Source organism: Rhinatrema bivittatum, chromosome 2 (genome assembly GCF_901001135.1).
Source record: "Rhinatrema bivittatum chromosome 2, aRhiBiv1.1, whole genome shotgun sequence".
NCBI lineage: Eukaryota > Metazoa > Chordata > Amphibia > Gymnophiona > Rhinatrematidae > Rhinatrema > Rhinatrema bivittatum.
This window is the reverse complement of record NC_042616.1, coordinates 306,445,305-306,462,888: the sequence shown is the minus strand read 5'-3', so window position 1 is coordinate 306,462,888 and position 17,584 is coordinate 306,445,305. Positions and strand designations below refer to the sequence as shown.

General features: G+C 44.4%; 1 protein-coding gene across 2 annotated transcripts in view; it reads left to right on the top strand.

Moving 5' to 3' along the window:
- The window catches only part of KIF15 (kinesin family member 15), a 428,798-nt gene that overhangs the window by 296,982 nt on the left and 114,232 nt on the right, over positions 1–17,584 (top strand). For both annotated transcript variants that reach the window (XM_029589694.1, XM_029589695.1), the window contains exons 24-25: positions 270–356; positions 14,068–14,172. In XM_029589694.1, the coding sequence (XP_029445554.1) occupies positions 270–356; positions 14,068–14,172 (192 nt within the window). The remainder of the gene's footprint in view (positions 1–269; positions 357–14,067; positions 14,173–17,584) is intronic.

Genomic DNA, 17,584 nt, shown 5'->3' with positions numbered 1-17,584 from the left:
GGATATATTGAGTTAATACCTAATGCCATTATTAGCATAGAATTTCCACGTGAGGGTGCCAACTTAATGAGCAATCTTGAATGTGCATATTTTGTGTGCAAAATGCCTTGCTGCTTTGGTAGTAGAGTTTGCACATAAAAAATGTGCACACGACAGAGTTAAAATGAGTGCTGTGCTTGAGTACATCTTTTTGCTTCAACCCCTATGTTTGTGTATATAGAGGTAAGATGAATCATTGTAACTAAACTAAACTAGGACTCCTCTTCCAGACAGCTGAGCTCCAGAACATGGAACAGAATGTGATTTCTTGTAAAGAGATTATTGCGGACTTGGAAATAACTAATGCTGCTGAAAAGGTACAGTACGTTGAGAAACATTTATTTTGAGAGAAGCAGTAATGTTTCATTTGTTTCTCAGTTGAAGGGGCATCTAGATGTAACCATGCACCAGAAAAGGAATGGCCTGCAGTTTTTGCCTGTTTTCTAGGAAGTTTATGCATGCAGCTAAACACACAATGCACTTTTAACATTATAGAAATACAGTAAATATTTTTTCCTTTTTAGAAGCAAAGAATCTTTGTCACATCCAGAGCCAATCTGGATCAACAGGAATGTTTTATCATTTGACAGGCTGAGACCACCATTTATATCTTTCAGATTTCACCACCTGAAGATTTTTTTTTGTTTCACCTACTCAACTCATCTTAAGTTTTGTTTTAGTTTCAGCTAAGCAAAATATGCTTAGCAAGTTTGCAGCACTGGAGGCTTTGGATTTGGTTGGAACTGGACCTGGGCCAGATAGGTGAATGAAAATGGCTGAAAAGCCTGGGGCCACAGATACCCAATCTATAAGGCCTGACAGTAAATAACAGTGGTTTAATCTTATAGCTTGATATGTGAGCAAGGATCAGACAGTGGATATAGTGCTGATCAGCATGCCATACAAATTTCCCAGGACATCTACAGAAACTGATTTGACCATGTGGAGCCTAAAGTTGCTGGCATGAAAGAAACCCAAGTTTGTGAGGAGGCTGTATTCTCCTAGGACAAGCAGGATTGTAGTCCCCACACATGGGTGACATTATCAGATGGAGCCTAACCCGGAAAACTTTTCTCTCAAAGTTTCTAGAAACTTTGACTAGCACACTGAGCATGCCACTATCCACATGTCCACGTGGGGTCCCTCTTCAGTCTTTTTCCGCAATGCTGAAGCCTTGTGACCATGGAGCTTGTGGGTTTTTTCTGTGGAAAACTATTTTCTTTCCTTCCAGAATCCCTTTGGGTCCCTCTGCGCTTCAGGGTTAGTTATCAGGTGTTGTGGTCGATTCCTAACGGTGCTGCTCTCCGGTAGCTGCCGGACATTGACTGCGTGCAGTGTTTTTTCCTATGGCATCATCTGGATTCCGCCAGTGCCCCAGGACTGTGTCCATCACAGACTCTCATGAGGTCTGCGTTTTGTGCCTGGGGGCACCGCATGAAATCCGAGGCTGTGGCTGTTGTGTGCGCCTCAATAAAATGGAAAAATTGGCGTCAAAAACTCAGAACCCTTGACTTCGCCATCAGGGGCATAGACACCAAAGGGTCGGGAGGTCCTAGAGACCCCGACCCCTTTGGTATCTCCTCCGTTGCTGGATACCCGGCTGAACTGGGTGCAGGGGCTGTCCAGTGTCAGATCTTTCTCGAAGAACATAAGAACATGCCATACTGGGTCAGACCAAGGGTCCATCAAGCCCAGCATCCTGTTGCCAACAGTGGCCAATCCAGGCCATAAGAACCTGGCAAATACCCAAAAACTAAGACTATTCCATGTTACCATTCAGCTCCGGGGAAAAACCAGACTGAGCATCGAGGGAAGTGAAAAAAACATTGCCATCAATCCTTGTTGTCATATATGTCCAACCACGGGAGGTCACTGGCCCTGACCATGCTGCCCCCCCATGACCATGCTGCCCCCCGAAGCGTTCCCAAGCCGAGGAAACCTTGCCTTCCGTGGAACCTGAAGGGCCACAATGATCTCCACTGATTTAGGTGGAAGGTACAGGTTCCAGAGAGGTTCTGGTTTTGCTACCTACTCCTCAAGCTGTTCTGTCCTCGTCAGCACTCGAGGAGGAGTTAAAGAGACGTGTGCGTCTGGTGGTCGGGTAGGCCATGCAGAGCCACCAGGACCGTCACCGGGAAGGAGAGTCTTCCAGGGGTCCATGTTGGCAGCTTGGATTGCATGTTATCAGCTCTATATGAGCCACTATTCCAGAAACCTCTGGTGGTGGAGCACCTTCCACATCAGCTTCAGGAAGATTTCCTGAAGGTGATCCAACAAGGCCTGGAGTGTGACATGTGAAGTCTGCTCGGCTTATGTGTTTGAAACAGCAGCAAGAGTGGCAGCGGGCCTGCACTGTACCAGGGAGAATCTCTTTGGAGATAAGATCAAAGAAGTGGTAACACAGCTGAAGGACTATCATGAAACCCTCCAGCAGCTATTGGCCAGCACCTCAGACCCTCAGTCCTCTGGAAAAAAGCCATCACAGCAATTCTCAAGGCAACCTTTTTACAGGCTGCGAAAGTATTATCCGCCGGCGAGACCCCAGCCCTGCAGTAGAGCCCCACCATGGGGTTTTGACTAGCAGAGAGGGAGTTTGTCAGCAATCCTTACCCCCGAGGAGCAACCCTCCAGTGGGGGGCCATCTACAAATCTTTGCCGACTATTGGCTCTGTCACCTCGGACCAATGGGTCCTATCTATCATTTGGTGGGGGTACAGAATGAACTTCCAATGGAACCCTCCACAATCTCCTCCGTGTCCCTTTTGGAGGTCTGTGATGAATACTTCGACTAGAGCTCTCCACCTTAATGGCTCAAGCAGTCGAGCCTGTTCCTCAAAATCAGCGAGTTGAGAGGTTTTACTCCAAGTATTTCCTGATTCTCAAGAAAACCAGAGGCCTTTGGCCTATCTTGGATCTAAGGGCGTTGAACAGGTTTCTCATAAGAGAAAAATTCAAAATGGTCTCCTTGAGTGCCCTAATTCCTTCCCTCAGGACTGTGAACTGGCATTCCTCCCTTGAACTCAGACTCTTACGCTCATATTGCAGTCTCCCCCTGCCATCGGAAATACCTCCATTTCTGATAGAGGAGGAGCACTATCTGTTTCGGGTGATGCATTTTGGCCTTGCATCCGCACCCCATGTCTTCACGAAAGGCCTAGGCTCATCAAAAGCGACACCAGGCAGGGAGTGATACATTCTCTCCACTTCATCATCCGGATCGTGGAGACCTTGGGGTTTTCAATCAACTACTCGAAGTCCCAGCTGGTTCCATCACTGCAGCTGGATTTCATTGGGGCCAGGTTTGATATGGTCCAGGGGAGGCCTTTTTGCCCCGGGACCAAGCATTGTCTGCTGTCCCTGGCAGAATCGATCTCTCGCAGCCACCAAGCCTCTGTGAACAGGATCTTGTGTCTCTTGAGGCACATGGCAGTGACTGTGCACGTCACACCGTTTGCTTGACTGCACATGCGCAGAGTGCAGTGGACATTGCACTTTCGGTGGTATCAGGACACCCAGAACTTAGAGCTTGCATCAGGATCACCACACCACTACAGCAGTCCCTCTTGTGGTGGGAGACCCTGTCCAACCTAGAAGTGGGAATGCCTTTCCAAGTTTCTCCCTCCCAGGTTGTCCTCACTACGGATGCGTCCCACATGGGTTGGGGAGCCCACATTCCGGGTCTCAGCACCCAGGGTCAATGGTCCTCGCAGGAGCAGTGTCTTCAGATCAACTTCCTGGAGCTCCTGGCAATCCGGCACTCTCTCTGGGCTTTTCGGGATCACATGGCCAACAAGGTAGTTCTGGTGCAAACAGACAACCAAGTGGCATTGTGGTACCTGAACAAGCAGGGGGAAACAAGTTCATTCCTCTGTCAAGAAGCGGTACAGATCTGGTCCTGGGCTGTCTTGCAGGGCATTCTCCTGTGAGCCATACACCTGCCTGGGACTGAAAACGTGACAGCGGACGCTTTGTCAGGTCTTCCCGCCCCCATGAATGGTCTCTGAAACAGGAGGTGGCGGATCGGATCTTCCGCCGTACAACAGGAACATGGAATTGGATGGCTGGCCAGTTTCCGATGCTTTCGCTCATCATTGGGGCACTTGTCTCCTATATTCGTATCCTCTGCTTCCACTAGTGTCGGACTCTCCTGAAACTTCAACAGGACACAAGGGATCATGATCCTGATTGAGCCTTATTGGCCATGGCAAATCTGGTTCCCGCTTCTGCAGGATCTATGCTCAGGGCTCCAATCAGTCTAGGGACTGCCTCGGACCTGGTCACGCAGGATCAGGGCAGGCTGGGCCATCCCAACCTCCAGGCCTTGTCCCTCACAGCGTGGATTTTGACTGAATGAACCTGCAAGCCCTGCAGCTCTCTGAGAGCAGCATGTCTTGGGTCCTGGTGGAGTTCAGGAAGCCTTCAACTAGGAAGACTTTCAATCTCAAGTGGAAGAGGTTCTCGGCCTGGTGCAAGGGAAATGGTTTGGATCCGTTCTGTTCCACCCCAAGACTTCTGGACTACCTGTTGCACCTGTCCGATGCTGGCTTGAAGTCCACCTCTGTAAGAGTTCACCTCAGTACCATTGGAGGGTATCATTTGGGGGGGTGGATGGCTCGTCCATTTCAACTCATCCTCTCATGGGCATTTCATGTGGGGCTTTCTTCAGCTCAAGCTTCCGATCCAACCCCCATCAGTATCCTGGGAACTCAGCATAGTCTTGACCAATCTCATGAGAGCCCCATTTGAGCCCCTGAGATCTTGTGACCTGAAGTACTTTCCTGGTTGCAGTCACCTCAACACGCAGGGTCAGCGAACTTCAGGCTTTGTCATACCCACCTTATACAAATTTTTTTTCATAAGGTGGTTTTGCACAAGCATCCTAAGTTCCTACCAAAGGTGGTCAGAGTTCCATCTCAATCAGTCGATTGTCCTGCCCACCTTATTTTCCAAGGTCGCACTCTCACCGAGGTGAATGAGTCCTGCACACCCTATATTGTAAGAGGGGCCTAGCCTTTTACCTGGACTGGATGGCTGCCCATTGCCAGTCCACACAACCCTTTGTCTCCTTTGATAAGAACAGATTGGGAGTCGCAGTGCCAAGCAGACTTTGTCAAACTGGCTGGCAGATTGTATTTCATTCTGCTACGCGCAAGCAGGATTGCAACTTGACGGCCATGTAAGCTTCAGTGGCTCACTTGCATGCGGTACCCGTGCATGAAATCTGCAGGGCGGCAACTTGGAGTTCCCTCCACACCTTTGCCTCTCATTACTGTCTGGACAAGGATAGTCAACAGGACAGCAGTTTTGATCAGTCTGTCCTTCGTAATCTTTTTCAGACACAAAAAACAATTCTTCCTACCTTGGGCCCTTTTTTGGGGGTTAGGCTGACTCCCTCAGTAGCTGACAGCACTGAAGTTGTTGTGCCCGTTGGTATCTGGTTTGGATGCCTGTTGGCCTTGTTTGTTGGTCGGGAGTAGCCTGTATCTATGTATTCACCTATGTGTGAGGACTACCATCCTGCTTATCCTAGGAGAAAGCAGAGTTGCTTACCTGTAACGAGTGTTCTCCTAGGATAGCAGGATGTTAGTCCTCCCGAAACACACCTGCCACACTGCAGAGTTGGTTTCTTTTGTTACATATTTTTCACGAATTAAATATTATAAGACTGAAGAGGGACCCTACGTGGATAGTAGCATGCTGGGCATGCTCAGTGTGGCAGTCAGTTTCTAGAAACTTTGAGATGTTTTGTGTGTCGGGCTCCATCTGATGTCATCCATATGTGAGGACTAACATCCTGAGGTCCTAGGAGAAACACCTATTACAGGTAAGCAACTGCTTAACCTGCTCAGAGGAACTAGAACCAAGTAGAACTAAGAGAAATAAAAAAAGCCAAGATTTATTTATGTATTTTCTTATCCTTGTATGTAGACAGATGGACTCAGGTCCAGTGGGTTATGCTCCCCTGCCAGCAGATGGAGATGCAGCAAGTTGATGTCACAGTATATATATATATATATATATATATATATATATATACTCCTGCAAAGACCTCAGCCTGTCTGTATTCTCTGTCTCCAGCAGATGGTGGGCGTGCATCTCCCTATGGGGATTGCTTCAGATTTTGGAAGGATAATTTTAAAAAAGACCTTGGAAAGAAAAAACAAAAAGCTTCGCTCTCCTGCAGTGATACCAGATGGTCCATCCCTCAGTTTGAGAATTCCTGAGGCGATTTCCTGGTCCTTCAAATGTGTGCCTTAGTCCAGTAGCTTTTGTATACCGGCATGGACTTAGCTGATTCTACAGCTTCAAGGCAGCGGTAGCAGGAAGCCGAGCGTGGCGGTGTCGGCAGATGCTGTGTCGTCCCGTTCCCCCCCCCCCCCCCAGTAGCTGGAGACTCTCTCTGTACTCAGCCGGGTAAGGCTAAAATCTGGTAAGTTTAAAAAAAAAAAAAAAAAGACAGTGTAGAGGAGTTTTGCAGAATTTCTTCCAGTCTCCATGCTTGGCACGCTGTTGCAACATTGGTTCCCGCTTCCATGGGGGCTAGGGGAACTGGGCAGCCTGATATTAAGTTGAGCAGTCCGGGAGAGAGAGGCCCCGCAGTTAGGCTTTTCCCGCTCACTGCAAGGTAGGCTACGGTGGCATGCTTCTGGGCGTGTTCGACTGCCCTCTATCGGAACGTCTGTGTACCTAGTGCGTCCGGCTTTGCATACATGTTGTGCGCTCAGTTTTGGGCGCAGTTCTTGTGCACACATTTTTAAGTGTTCCACCGGTGCACCTAGATTTTGGGGCATCTTTTGTGTTTTTTAGCGGCACCTAATTTTTGTGCACATGAAACCTATACGCTTGAAATTTTTTGGTGCAAGCCAGCTGAACTCACAGAATGCCGTTGCCTGTCATATTCTGACATCTCAGCTTGGAGTGACCTCTAACATGTCTGTGCTGCTTTAGAGGCTCAGGGTGAATTGTCTTCCTCTGATTTTGCTAAGCCTGGGTCTTTCATAGAGATGATCTGCTGGCCCTGATTTCCCAGACCTTGAAGATGCTGGGTGTACCTAGAGCAGATTCCATTGCTAACCAAAGAAGAATCCCATTTTGATTTCCTTGCGTAAAGCCTCTTGGTTTTTTTTCCCTTTTATGGAAGCCATTTAATAAATGATCTTGAATGGGATGCTCCAGAGGCAAATTTCAAAGGGGGTCGCACATTGGAAGGCCTGTACCCCCCTGCTTCTGGTGGTGAGAGAGTGAATGCACTTGTCTGTGCTGTCTCTAAGCAGACGACTATCCCTGTGAAGGAAGGAGTGGCCTTGAAGGATATACATGATAGGAGAATTGAGGCCATCCTTAAGCAAGCCCTTGAAGCATGGCAGTGACCTTACAAATAGTTTCCTGTTATGCCCTGGTGGCTCGCTCTTGTCTGCTTCTCTCTCAGGAGGTTGCTGATTCTGGGGTGAATTCCAGGGCAGTTATGGAACCTGCCACCACCTCTTTAGCATATGCAGGCTGCAATTTGGTCCGTACCTCGGCTAGAGGAATGGCTTTGGTAATAGCTGCAAGGTGTCAACTATTTCTGTGAAATTGGTTGGCCAACGCAACCTCCAAAGCTAATCTTACGAAAATGCCTTTTAAAGGCTTGCTCTTGTTTGGGAGCAAGTTGGAGAAATTGGCCCGTAAGTGGGGCGAATCTCTGGTTCCTTGGTTGCCGGAGAATAAGAAGCAGTTGCAGCGCCCCTTTGGCATGAGAGGTTGTCTCGGGTTACAAGTGGTTTCATCCATATAGAAGGTCGATCTTTCACAGAACTCTGCCTTGGTGGAAGGAGGATAACCAGTGGGACAGAGCTATATCAGGGTACAAATTATATCACAATGATAGGGAGGATCAACTTGGTGGGGGTGTGGCACTTTATGTCTGGGAGGGTAGAGTCCAACAGGATAAAGATCATACAAAAGAATAAATGCTTAGTAGAATCTATATGGGTAGAAATCCCATGTGTGTTGGGTAAGAGTATAGTGATTTGAGTATACTATCATCCACCTGGACAAAATGGTCAGACAGATGATGGAATGCTAAGAGAAATCAGGGAAGCTAACCAATTTGGCAGTACAATAATAATGGGAGATTTCAATTACTAGTGAGCCTGACTTCAGTGCTGGGAAAAATAGTGGAAACTATTCTAAAGATCAAAATCGTAAAGCAATATAGAAAGACATGGTTTAATGGAACGCAGTCAACATTGATTTACCCAAGTGAAGTCTTGCCTAACAAATCTGCTTCAATTTTTTGAAGGGGTTGTTAAACATGTGGATAAAGGTGAACTGGTAGATGTAGTGTATTTGGATTTTCAGAAGGCATTTGGCAAATCCCTCATGAGAGGCTTCTACGAAAACTAAAAAGTCATGGGATAGGAGGTGATGTCCTTTCATGGATTACAAACTGGTTAAAAGACAGGAAACAGGATTGAATGGCCAGTTTTCTCAGTGGAAAAGGGTAAACTGTGGAGTGCCTCAGGGATCTGTACTTGGACCGGTGCTTTTCAATATATATATATATATATATATATATATATATATATATATATATATATATATATATATATACATATATATATATATGATCTGGAAAGGAATACGAGTGAGGTTATCAAATCACAAACAGATTGTGATTGTTAAATCACAAACGGATTGTGATACATTACAGGAGGACCTTGCAAGACTGGAAGATTGTGCATCTAAATGGCAGTTGAAATTTAATGTGGACAAGTACAAGGTGTTGCATATAGGGAAAAATAACCCTTGCTGTAGTTACACAATGTTAGGTTCCATATTAGGAAATACCACCCAGGAAAAAGATCTAGGCATCATAGTGGATAAAACAGAAAATGCCATAATACCTCTGTATCGCTCCATGGTGAGACCGCACCTTGAATACTGTGTACAATTCTGGTCTCAAAAAAGATATAGTTGCAATGGAGAAGGTACAGAGAAGAGCAACCAAACTGATAAAGGGGATGGGGAAAGGCTGAAAAGTTAGGACTGTTTAGCTTGGAGAAGAGAAGGCTGAGGGGGGACATGATAGAGGTCTTTAAGATCATGAGAGGTCTTGAACGAGTAGATGTGAATCGGTTATTTACACTTTCGGATAATAGAAAGACTAAGGGGCATTCCATGAAGTTAGCATGTAGCACATTTAACACTAATCGGAGAAAATTCTTTTTCACTCAATGCACAATAAAGCTCTGGGATTTGTTGCCAGAGGATGTGGTTAGTGCAGTTAATGAAGCTGGGTTCAAAAAAGGTTTGAATAAGTTTTTGGAGGAGAAGTCCATTAACTGCTATTATTCAAGTTTACTTAGGGAATAGCCACTGCTATAAATTACATTAGTAGCATGGGATCTTCTTGGTGTTTGGGTAATTGCCAGGTTCTTGTGGCCTGGTTTGGCCTCTGTTGGAAACAGGATGCTGGGCTTGATGGACCCTTGGTCTGACCCAGCATGGCAATTTCTTATGTTCTTATGTTCTCACATTGCAGGAAAAGACAATGTAAGAGCAGATTTTCTCAGCAGGGGAGACTCTGGACCCAGGAGAATGGATATTATCGGATGAGGCATTTCAGCTGCTAGTGGATCGCTAGGGCCTTCCGTTCCTAGACCTGCTGGTGACTTCTCCCAATGCGAAGGTTCCTCGGTTCTTCAGTCACAGGAGAGATCCGTGGTCACTGGGTATCAATGCTCTCGAGTAGGTCTGGCCAGAAGACCAAGCTGCTTTATGCCTTTCTCCTGTGGCCCATGATGGGCAGAGTAGTTTGCAGGATGAATAAGCACAGGGGAATGGTGCTCCTGGTGACATCGGATTGGCTAAGATGACCATGGGTATGCAGATCTGCGAAGACTCCTGGTGGATACCCCCCTTCGTCTTCCACCACACAAGAATCTGTTGCAGCGGGGACCTATCCTTCACAAGGCTTGGCCCTTGAGAGGCCTCGCTTGTTGAAGCGTAGATATTCTTCTGTGGCGATTGCCACCTTGCTTTGTGCTCAAAAGTTCTCCACTTCCTGAGCTTATGAGCGGGTTTGGAGAGTGCTTGAGGCTTGGTGTGATGATCAAAGGCCTACCACATCTTCTAGGTTCACCGTGATTTGGTTCAGTCCATCTGAATCATTACCCATGAAAACCTTCTCTGATACGGTTATCTCCCCAACATCCTCTTCAGTAAACACTGAAGCAAAAAAATCATTTAATCTTTCCACGATGTCCTTATCTTCTCTAATTGCCCCTTTAACCCCTCGATCATCTAACGGTCCAACTTATTCCCTCACAGGCTTTTTGCTTCAGATATATTTAATAAGGTTTTTACTGTGAGTTTTTGCCTCTACGGCCAGCTTCTTTTCACATTCTCTCTTAGCTTGTCTTATCAACGTCTTACATTTAACTTGCCAACGCTTATGCATTATCCTATTTTCTTCTGTTGGATCCTTCTTCCAATTTTTGAATGAAGATCGTTTGGCTAAAATAGCTACTTTCACCTCCCCTTTTAACTATGCCAGTGACTGTTTTGCCTTCTTTCCACCTTTTTAATGTGTGGAATACATCTCGACTGTGCTTCTAGGAGGTATTTTTTTAACAATGACCACGCCTCTTGCACACTTTTTACTTTTGTAGCTGCTCCTTTCAGTTTTTTCTAACTTTTTCTCATTTTATCAAAGCTTCCCTTTTGAAAGTTTAGCACGAGAGCCTTGGATTTGCTTACTGTCCCACTTCCAGTCATTAATTCAAATTTGATCATATTATGATCACTATTGCCAAGCGGCCCCACCACAGTTACCTCTCACCAAATCCTGTGCTCCACTGAGAATTAGATCTAAAATTGCTCTCTTGTTGGTTCCTGAACCAATTGCTCCATAAAGCTGTCATTTATTCCATCCAGCAACTTTATCTCTCTAGCATGTCCCGATGATACATTTACCCAGTCAATATTGGGGTAAATGAAATCTCCCATTATTACTGCACTACCAATTTGGTTAGCTTCCCTAATTTCTCTTAGCATTTCACTGTCCATCTCACCATCTTAGCCAGGTGGACAGTAATATACTCCTATCACTATTCTCTTCCCCAACACACAAGGGATTTCTACTCATAAAGATTCAATTGTGCATTTAGTTTCATGCAGGGTCTTTATCCTGTTGGATTCTATACCATCGCGGACATCAAGTGCCACCCCGCCTCCCGGGTGCTTCTCTCTGTCATTGCGATATAATTTGTACCCCGGTATAGCACTGTCCCATTGGTTATCCTCCTTCCACCATGTCTCTGAGATGCCAATTAAGTCTGTCATCATTCACTACTATACATTCTAATTCTCCCATCTTACTACTTAGACTTCTGGCATTAGCATACAAACATTGCAACGTGTGTTTTGTTTGTATTTTCATTCTGCTTTTTAATTGATAGGGATAAATTGGAATCTTTTAGCTCAGGTGAGTTTCTAATTACAGGCAACTTGGACTACTTTTCTTATTATTGGAACCTCACTGTTGGGTTGCCCTAATTCAAATGTGTCATTGGTATCCTTTGAAGATACCTCCCTCCGAACCATTTTGCTGCTGAGCGACTGTCAGCTTTCCCCTTAGAGCAGCTTTTAAACTAGAACAGTCTGCTTTTTGATTTGGAGTGTGCCATTGCTCAGCCTCCTGAAGTAGTTTGATGTCCCTAAAGACTGAAAATAGCTGCCCAACACCACCTCCTTGGCACACAGAAGAGGATGTAGGAGCACTTGGTTCTTCCTTAAGCAAGATTTTATTTGCAATTTTATTATGTTGCCTATCCTCCAAAGAGGTTCTAAGCAGTTTCCATGTGTGTTAAAATCCTTAATAATACATAGGCACAAATACACATGACAAACATGCACTTGATGAGCACCACCTAAATTAGAGATACTGAGTTAGTGATATATCCTGTAGCATTGCCTGTCTAAAAGCAATCACCTGATTTATCATTGTTCCAATAAAACATTTATTCCCAACCTATTTTTATGTAATGGTACACCTGGCACAGGGTTCACTTCATCATGGCACACAATCACTGTCTTACTTCCCTTCTTCCTCCATTTCTGGCATCACTTTTCCTCTCCTTCTACCCCCTGGTAGTATCACTCTCCCTTCCCCCCCCCCCCCCCCCCACCCTGGCACCATTACCTTCTCTTTCTGTCCCACTTCTTTTCACCCCCTGGCATTATCACCTAATCTTCCCTTCCCTTTTCCCCACTCCCCTGGCATTATCTTCTTTCTGTCCCTCTCCCTCCATACCCCCTGGAATCACTTTATCCTTTCTCCTGACATCACCCTTCTGGCATCATTACCACCTTTCTGTCCCTCCATCCATGTGGCATAATTGCCACCTTTTCTTCTCTCTCCCTCTCTCTCCAACCTTCTGACATCACCTTCCTTTCTTTCCATTTCCCAAACTCTCTCCCTTCATCCTCTGGCATCACTACCTTCTCCCTCCATCCTCTGGCATCACCACTTTCCCTCCCCCTCTTTCAACCCTTCTAACATCATCTTCACCTTAATCTTCCCTCTCTCTCCACCCTTCTGGCATCACTTTCTCTCCCCTGGCATCATTACCACCTTCCCTCTCCCCCTACCCCTCTCTCTCTCTATCCCTGGCATCATCACTTTCTCTTCCCTTCCCTCTCTTCCTGCCCTTCTAGCATCAGCGCCATCTTCACACTCTTCCTTTCCCTTTTCTCTCCTTCCACCCCCTGGTATCACCACCATTTCCCTCCAACTCCTGGAATCATCTTAACATGTATATATAAACAAGCATTTGGCATTGAGCAAAGTGAAACATGATGATAACTTTCATAAATAACAAAATGGAGCCAGCAGGCAGCAAGGTTGAGAAACAGTTAATGATATGAATGTTTAGGTCAATGATTTTAAACTTTGATTGCAAATTGTAAACTGTTTACTTTTTAAAAAGAGAATTATATTATTGGTTATTGTATATGATGTTTGTCATTAGTTAGATAAATTCAAATATTGTAAACCGTTATGATGGTTATATCCAAATATCGGTATATAAAAAGTTCTTAAATAAAACCTTCTCTTCCCTCCCCATCCCTCTGCACCATCATGATCGTAATCTTTCCTCGTCCCTGGTATTATCACTTCTCTTCTTCTCTACCCCCCTGGTATCACCTTCCATGTCCCTTTATCCAGGCCCTCTAGCCCTTGTCATCATCACCTTCCCTCTTTCCCAGTCTTTGGCATCATCACCCCCCACCACAACCACCACCCTTCCAGCACATTCAGCTGTTGCTTCTTCCTGTCCCTTCCCTCCCCAGAGCCAGCAGAAGTCTAGACCCGCTACTGTTTTTTTTCCTCTTCTGTCAGCTTGCCTGTGCAATAACAGCATGAGGCCAGCATGTCTGGCAAGAGAAAGCTAACAGAGAGGGAAGCAGCAGGAGCAGATGGGCACTGTTATCTGACCCCTTCTGCACACACAGGTCACATGGGCTTATGAAGATGTTCTTGTGATTTCTCTTATTGCATGACTGAAGATATGGGGGGATTTTAAAGGGCTTTACAAAATGGGAACTGAGCAATACTGGCTGTGCTCCAATCTAGACTTCAACCCTTCTGACTGAAATGAATTATATTTGAATCTGAGGGCTGCTTAATTTACTATGATATTTAATGATCTACCTCTCTGCCTTTTGAATTATATGGGAAAGTAGTGATGTTTCAGGAAAAATGTCATAAAGATTGTTTGCTTTTTATAAACATAGGTTTGCACTTAATTATGGACTGCTTCTGATTAGCTTTGTAAACAAAATACTATACAATTTACATGAAAATACTGACCAGAATGATAGTTCAGCCAATCTGATTGTAAGTGCCACAGCAATAAGGTCTGTTTTATGTATATCTATACAGCATTGTGTGTATCTAATAATGCTATATAAATGATGAATATTATTGGCCATTCAGCTTGGTGAAACTTATAATTGTTATACTTTTTTGCCTCTGTAAAGGAAGTTGTGACAGACTTGATGAGCCAAATCCATGAGCTGAGGACATCTATCCATCAGAAATCAGACTCCATTGATGTGCTGACAAGGGAAATAGAAGAGATCAATGTATGTTCTGTTCTTGTCTTATTGCAGAAGACCCACAGTTACTATGTAGAGAGTGCTGTCAGTATTAACTAGTAGAGAACTCCTATCACTACATAGCCTTTTCTTTGACATTTGTTTGCACATTGTTCAGTGTTGAGCTCCCTGATCAAAAGCTCCATAAAGACTAAAACAACATGGAATAGGAACTTTAATTCTATAAATTATTTCACTTAAGGACATTAAAAGGTTTATTCACATATCATGAAGTAAAATTTTCAGATTTATTGGACAATCATAAGTCAATGAAAAGTCCCAAAAAAGAAAATCCATCTGGACTGTCAGTTTTCTTCTTGGTATGTGATTAAAAATTGGTGATTTTTGTTTGAAGTAAGTGTGCCTTGCATTGTTTATGTAGCATGTTTTTGGCATATTGTATGGCTGTGTGCATCTATTTCCTATATGAAAGTATCATACTGCTTACGAAGCAGGAATCAATCATCATAGGCCTTTCTTCCCACTGCAACAAACATACTACTGAGTTTTCTGGGTAAAGCAAGTTTGCTTACCAAAGACTGTGCTTTCCATAGATAGCAGGATGAATTATCCATTACATGTGTATCACTCGGCAGCACTGAATGGACTTGTCTGTCTAAGATAGTAGAGCTTTGAGCTCTACTGTGCATATGTGGGAATTCCTGCTTGGGTGTTGCTTCATCAGTACCAAAGTTAAATCTAGCTACAGTTTGAGGTCAACTCTCCAGGGAGGTGGGTAGTTATTCCATGGCTAAAGCATCCTGCTATCTATGGAAAACACCATTTATGATGATAAAACTTGCTTTTTCTATCAATAAGCAGGCTGAATTAGCCATTACATGTGGGCCGTCCCAAACTAAAGGTTGCAACAGAGCATTTACTTAGAAAGCAACATGATCCCTGCCATGGATTACAGTGAAAACAGTTTCAACAAAACTGCCTGTCTGAATTTACTATCTGTTTTTGAGAGACTTATCCAGAGAGTAGTGGGACATGAAGATATGAACTGAAGACCAAGTTGCAGCTTTGTATTTGTCCTCAATGGGCACGTCACAAAGATGAGCAAAAGGGAGGCTATAGCTCTTACTTGATGAGCTTTTAACTGAGTCTGTTAGTTGTAATCCTGCTAAGTGGTAGCAGTGTTGAATGGACTTAGCCGACTAATTAAAGTTCGCTTGATGACCACAGATTCAGATGGTTCGGGTCATAGGATATGAAAAGTTGATTGGTTTGATGATGCAGCTGAATCATCCTTTTGTAGTGCGCCAATGCTTGTTTGCAGTTCAAAGTACGAATGTCTTTTTTGCTAACATGAGTATGTGCAGCATTGAGAAAAACATAGGCAGAACGATTGATTAATGTGGAAGGTGAGACCACCTTTGGAAGTAACTTGGGTGAGCTCGGCAAATCACCCTCTTGCAAAAATAAATAAAACCCTGCAGATATGGAGGATAGTGAACAAGAGCCTGGAGTTCATGGTCTTCTAGCGCAAGAAGTGGTGGTTTTTCTAGTTTCCAAGTCGAAACATTTTCGTGAAGCCGATTCTAGAGCCTCAAACAGAGGCTTCATAAGCTGGAAGAAGAATAGCATTGAGATTCCACGAAACAGGAATTTTTTAAACGGGGGGTTTGACATGGTACAGACCTTTCGTGAATCGAAATATTAGCAGATGAGTGGATATAGGTTTACTGTCCACTGTATCACGGTAGGCTGCTATGGCATTGAAGTGCACTCATACCAAAGATATTGCAAGACCAGAGCTTGAAAGTTTGATATTGTAATGGATATTGAGGCTGACATGAGAGGGTTGAATGCCTTCTGCAGACATCACTTAGAATATCTATTTCACTTGAAAGCATAGCTTCACCTAGCTGATAATTTTCTAGATGAAACTAAGATATTGACAATCTTTGTAGGTATTTTGTTATCCTTAGTCACTGAATGTTCAACCTCCAGGCTGTTAAGTTGAGAGCAGTGAGGTTAGGATTTTGGAGTTCCACTTGCTTGCGTTAACAGCTTCTGATCTGATCCCAGTGGAGTGAGAGGTCTGCTGAAAAGTTGTACGATATGCATACCGTACTAGTCTAGGCTATACTGGAGCTATATGGATCAATTGAAACATGATCCTGAAGAATTATTTTGCACTGTGCTGTGGCTGGTAGTGGGATCAGTGGAAAAACATACATGAGGTTTGATCCCCAATCAAGGATGAAAGTGTCCTCAGCTATCTGTAGTTCACTTGGTAGAATTGAGCAGAATTGATTTACCTTGCTGTTCTATTCTGCTCTGAGGTGAGCAGGTGTACTGCGAGTAGATCCAATAATCTGAAGAGTTTGTTTGCTACAGATTTGTTGCAGGGACCACTTGTGTGGATGAAATAGTCTGTTGAGCCAGTCTGTGAGCATGCTGGTGATCCCTGGGAGACAAGCTGGCAGCCGTACCTGATTTTTGTCTGCTCAAGTCGAGATCCTGATCGCTGCCAGGCAGAGAGGCCTTGATCCAGTTTCTCCTTGTTTGTTGATACAAAACATGGCCATCTGGTTATCTGTCAGAATGAGGATTTTTTTCCGCCGAAGAAGGTACATGAACACCAGCAGTGTATTTCTTATTGCTTGCAACTCAAGCAGGTTGGTTTGATACCAGCTTTCATCAGTAGACCAAGTGCTTTGTTTGACAAGAGCAAATGTGCACTCCCTATCCCTTTGCATCAGTTATCAATGTTCAGTATAGAGAATGACTGAGAGGTGCACCCTCTCGAAGGACATGGGATTGTTACCACCATCTGAGCTCCTGAACCATTTCCAGTGAAATTTAGACTACCCTGGAGAGAGGAATTGACAATTGATCCCATTGAAGGCATCAAATATGCATGTGAGTTAGTGGAACCACATGTATGGCCACTGCCATCTGTCCCAGCATGACTAGACGAGATTTAGCTGTCATTTGCTGAAAAAGGAGCAATTTGTGAATCAACTAGAATATGATGGTTTCTCGATCTGAGGAGAAAAAAATGCTCTCTCCTGTAACGAGTCTATTCATGTCCATATAAATTTCAGACTTTGAGCTGGCACCAAATTCGATTTCTCGAAGTTGTTTATAAAATCTAAGCTCTAGTAGGAGACTGGTGCAGAGAGTTGAACAGACTCCTGAGAGCAAACTGATTAATCAGTTGCCCAGATAAGGGAAGACTTGGATTCCCTGAGGTGCAGATAAGCTTCTATTACTGCCAAGCAGGCGAAAGGCTGAATGAGAGTACCTTGTATTGGTAATGAGTAGCATTCACCTTGAATCAAATGTAGAGCCAAGGGGAATGGTGGATGGGTATGTGCAAATAAGCATTCTTGAGATCCAATGTGTACATCCATTTGTCCTTCTGAATGTAGGAGAATTGTGCTGAGGG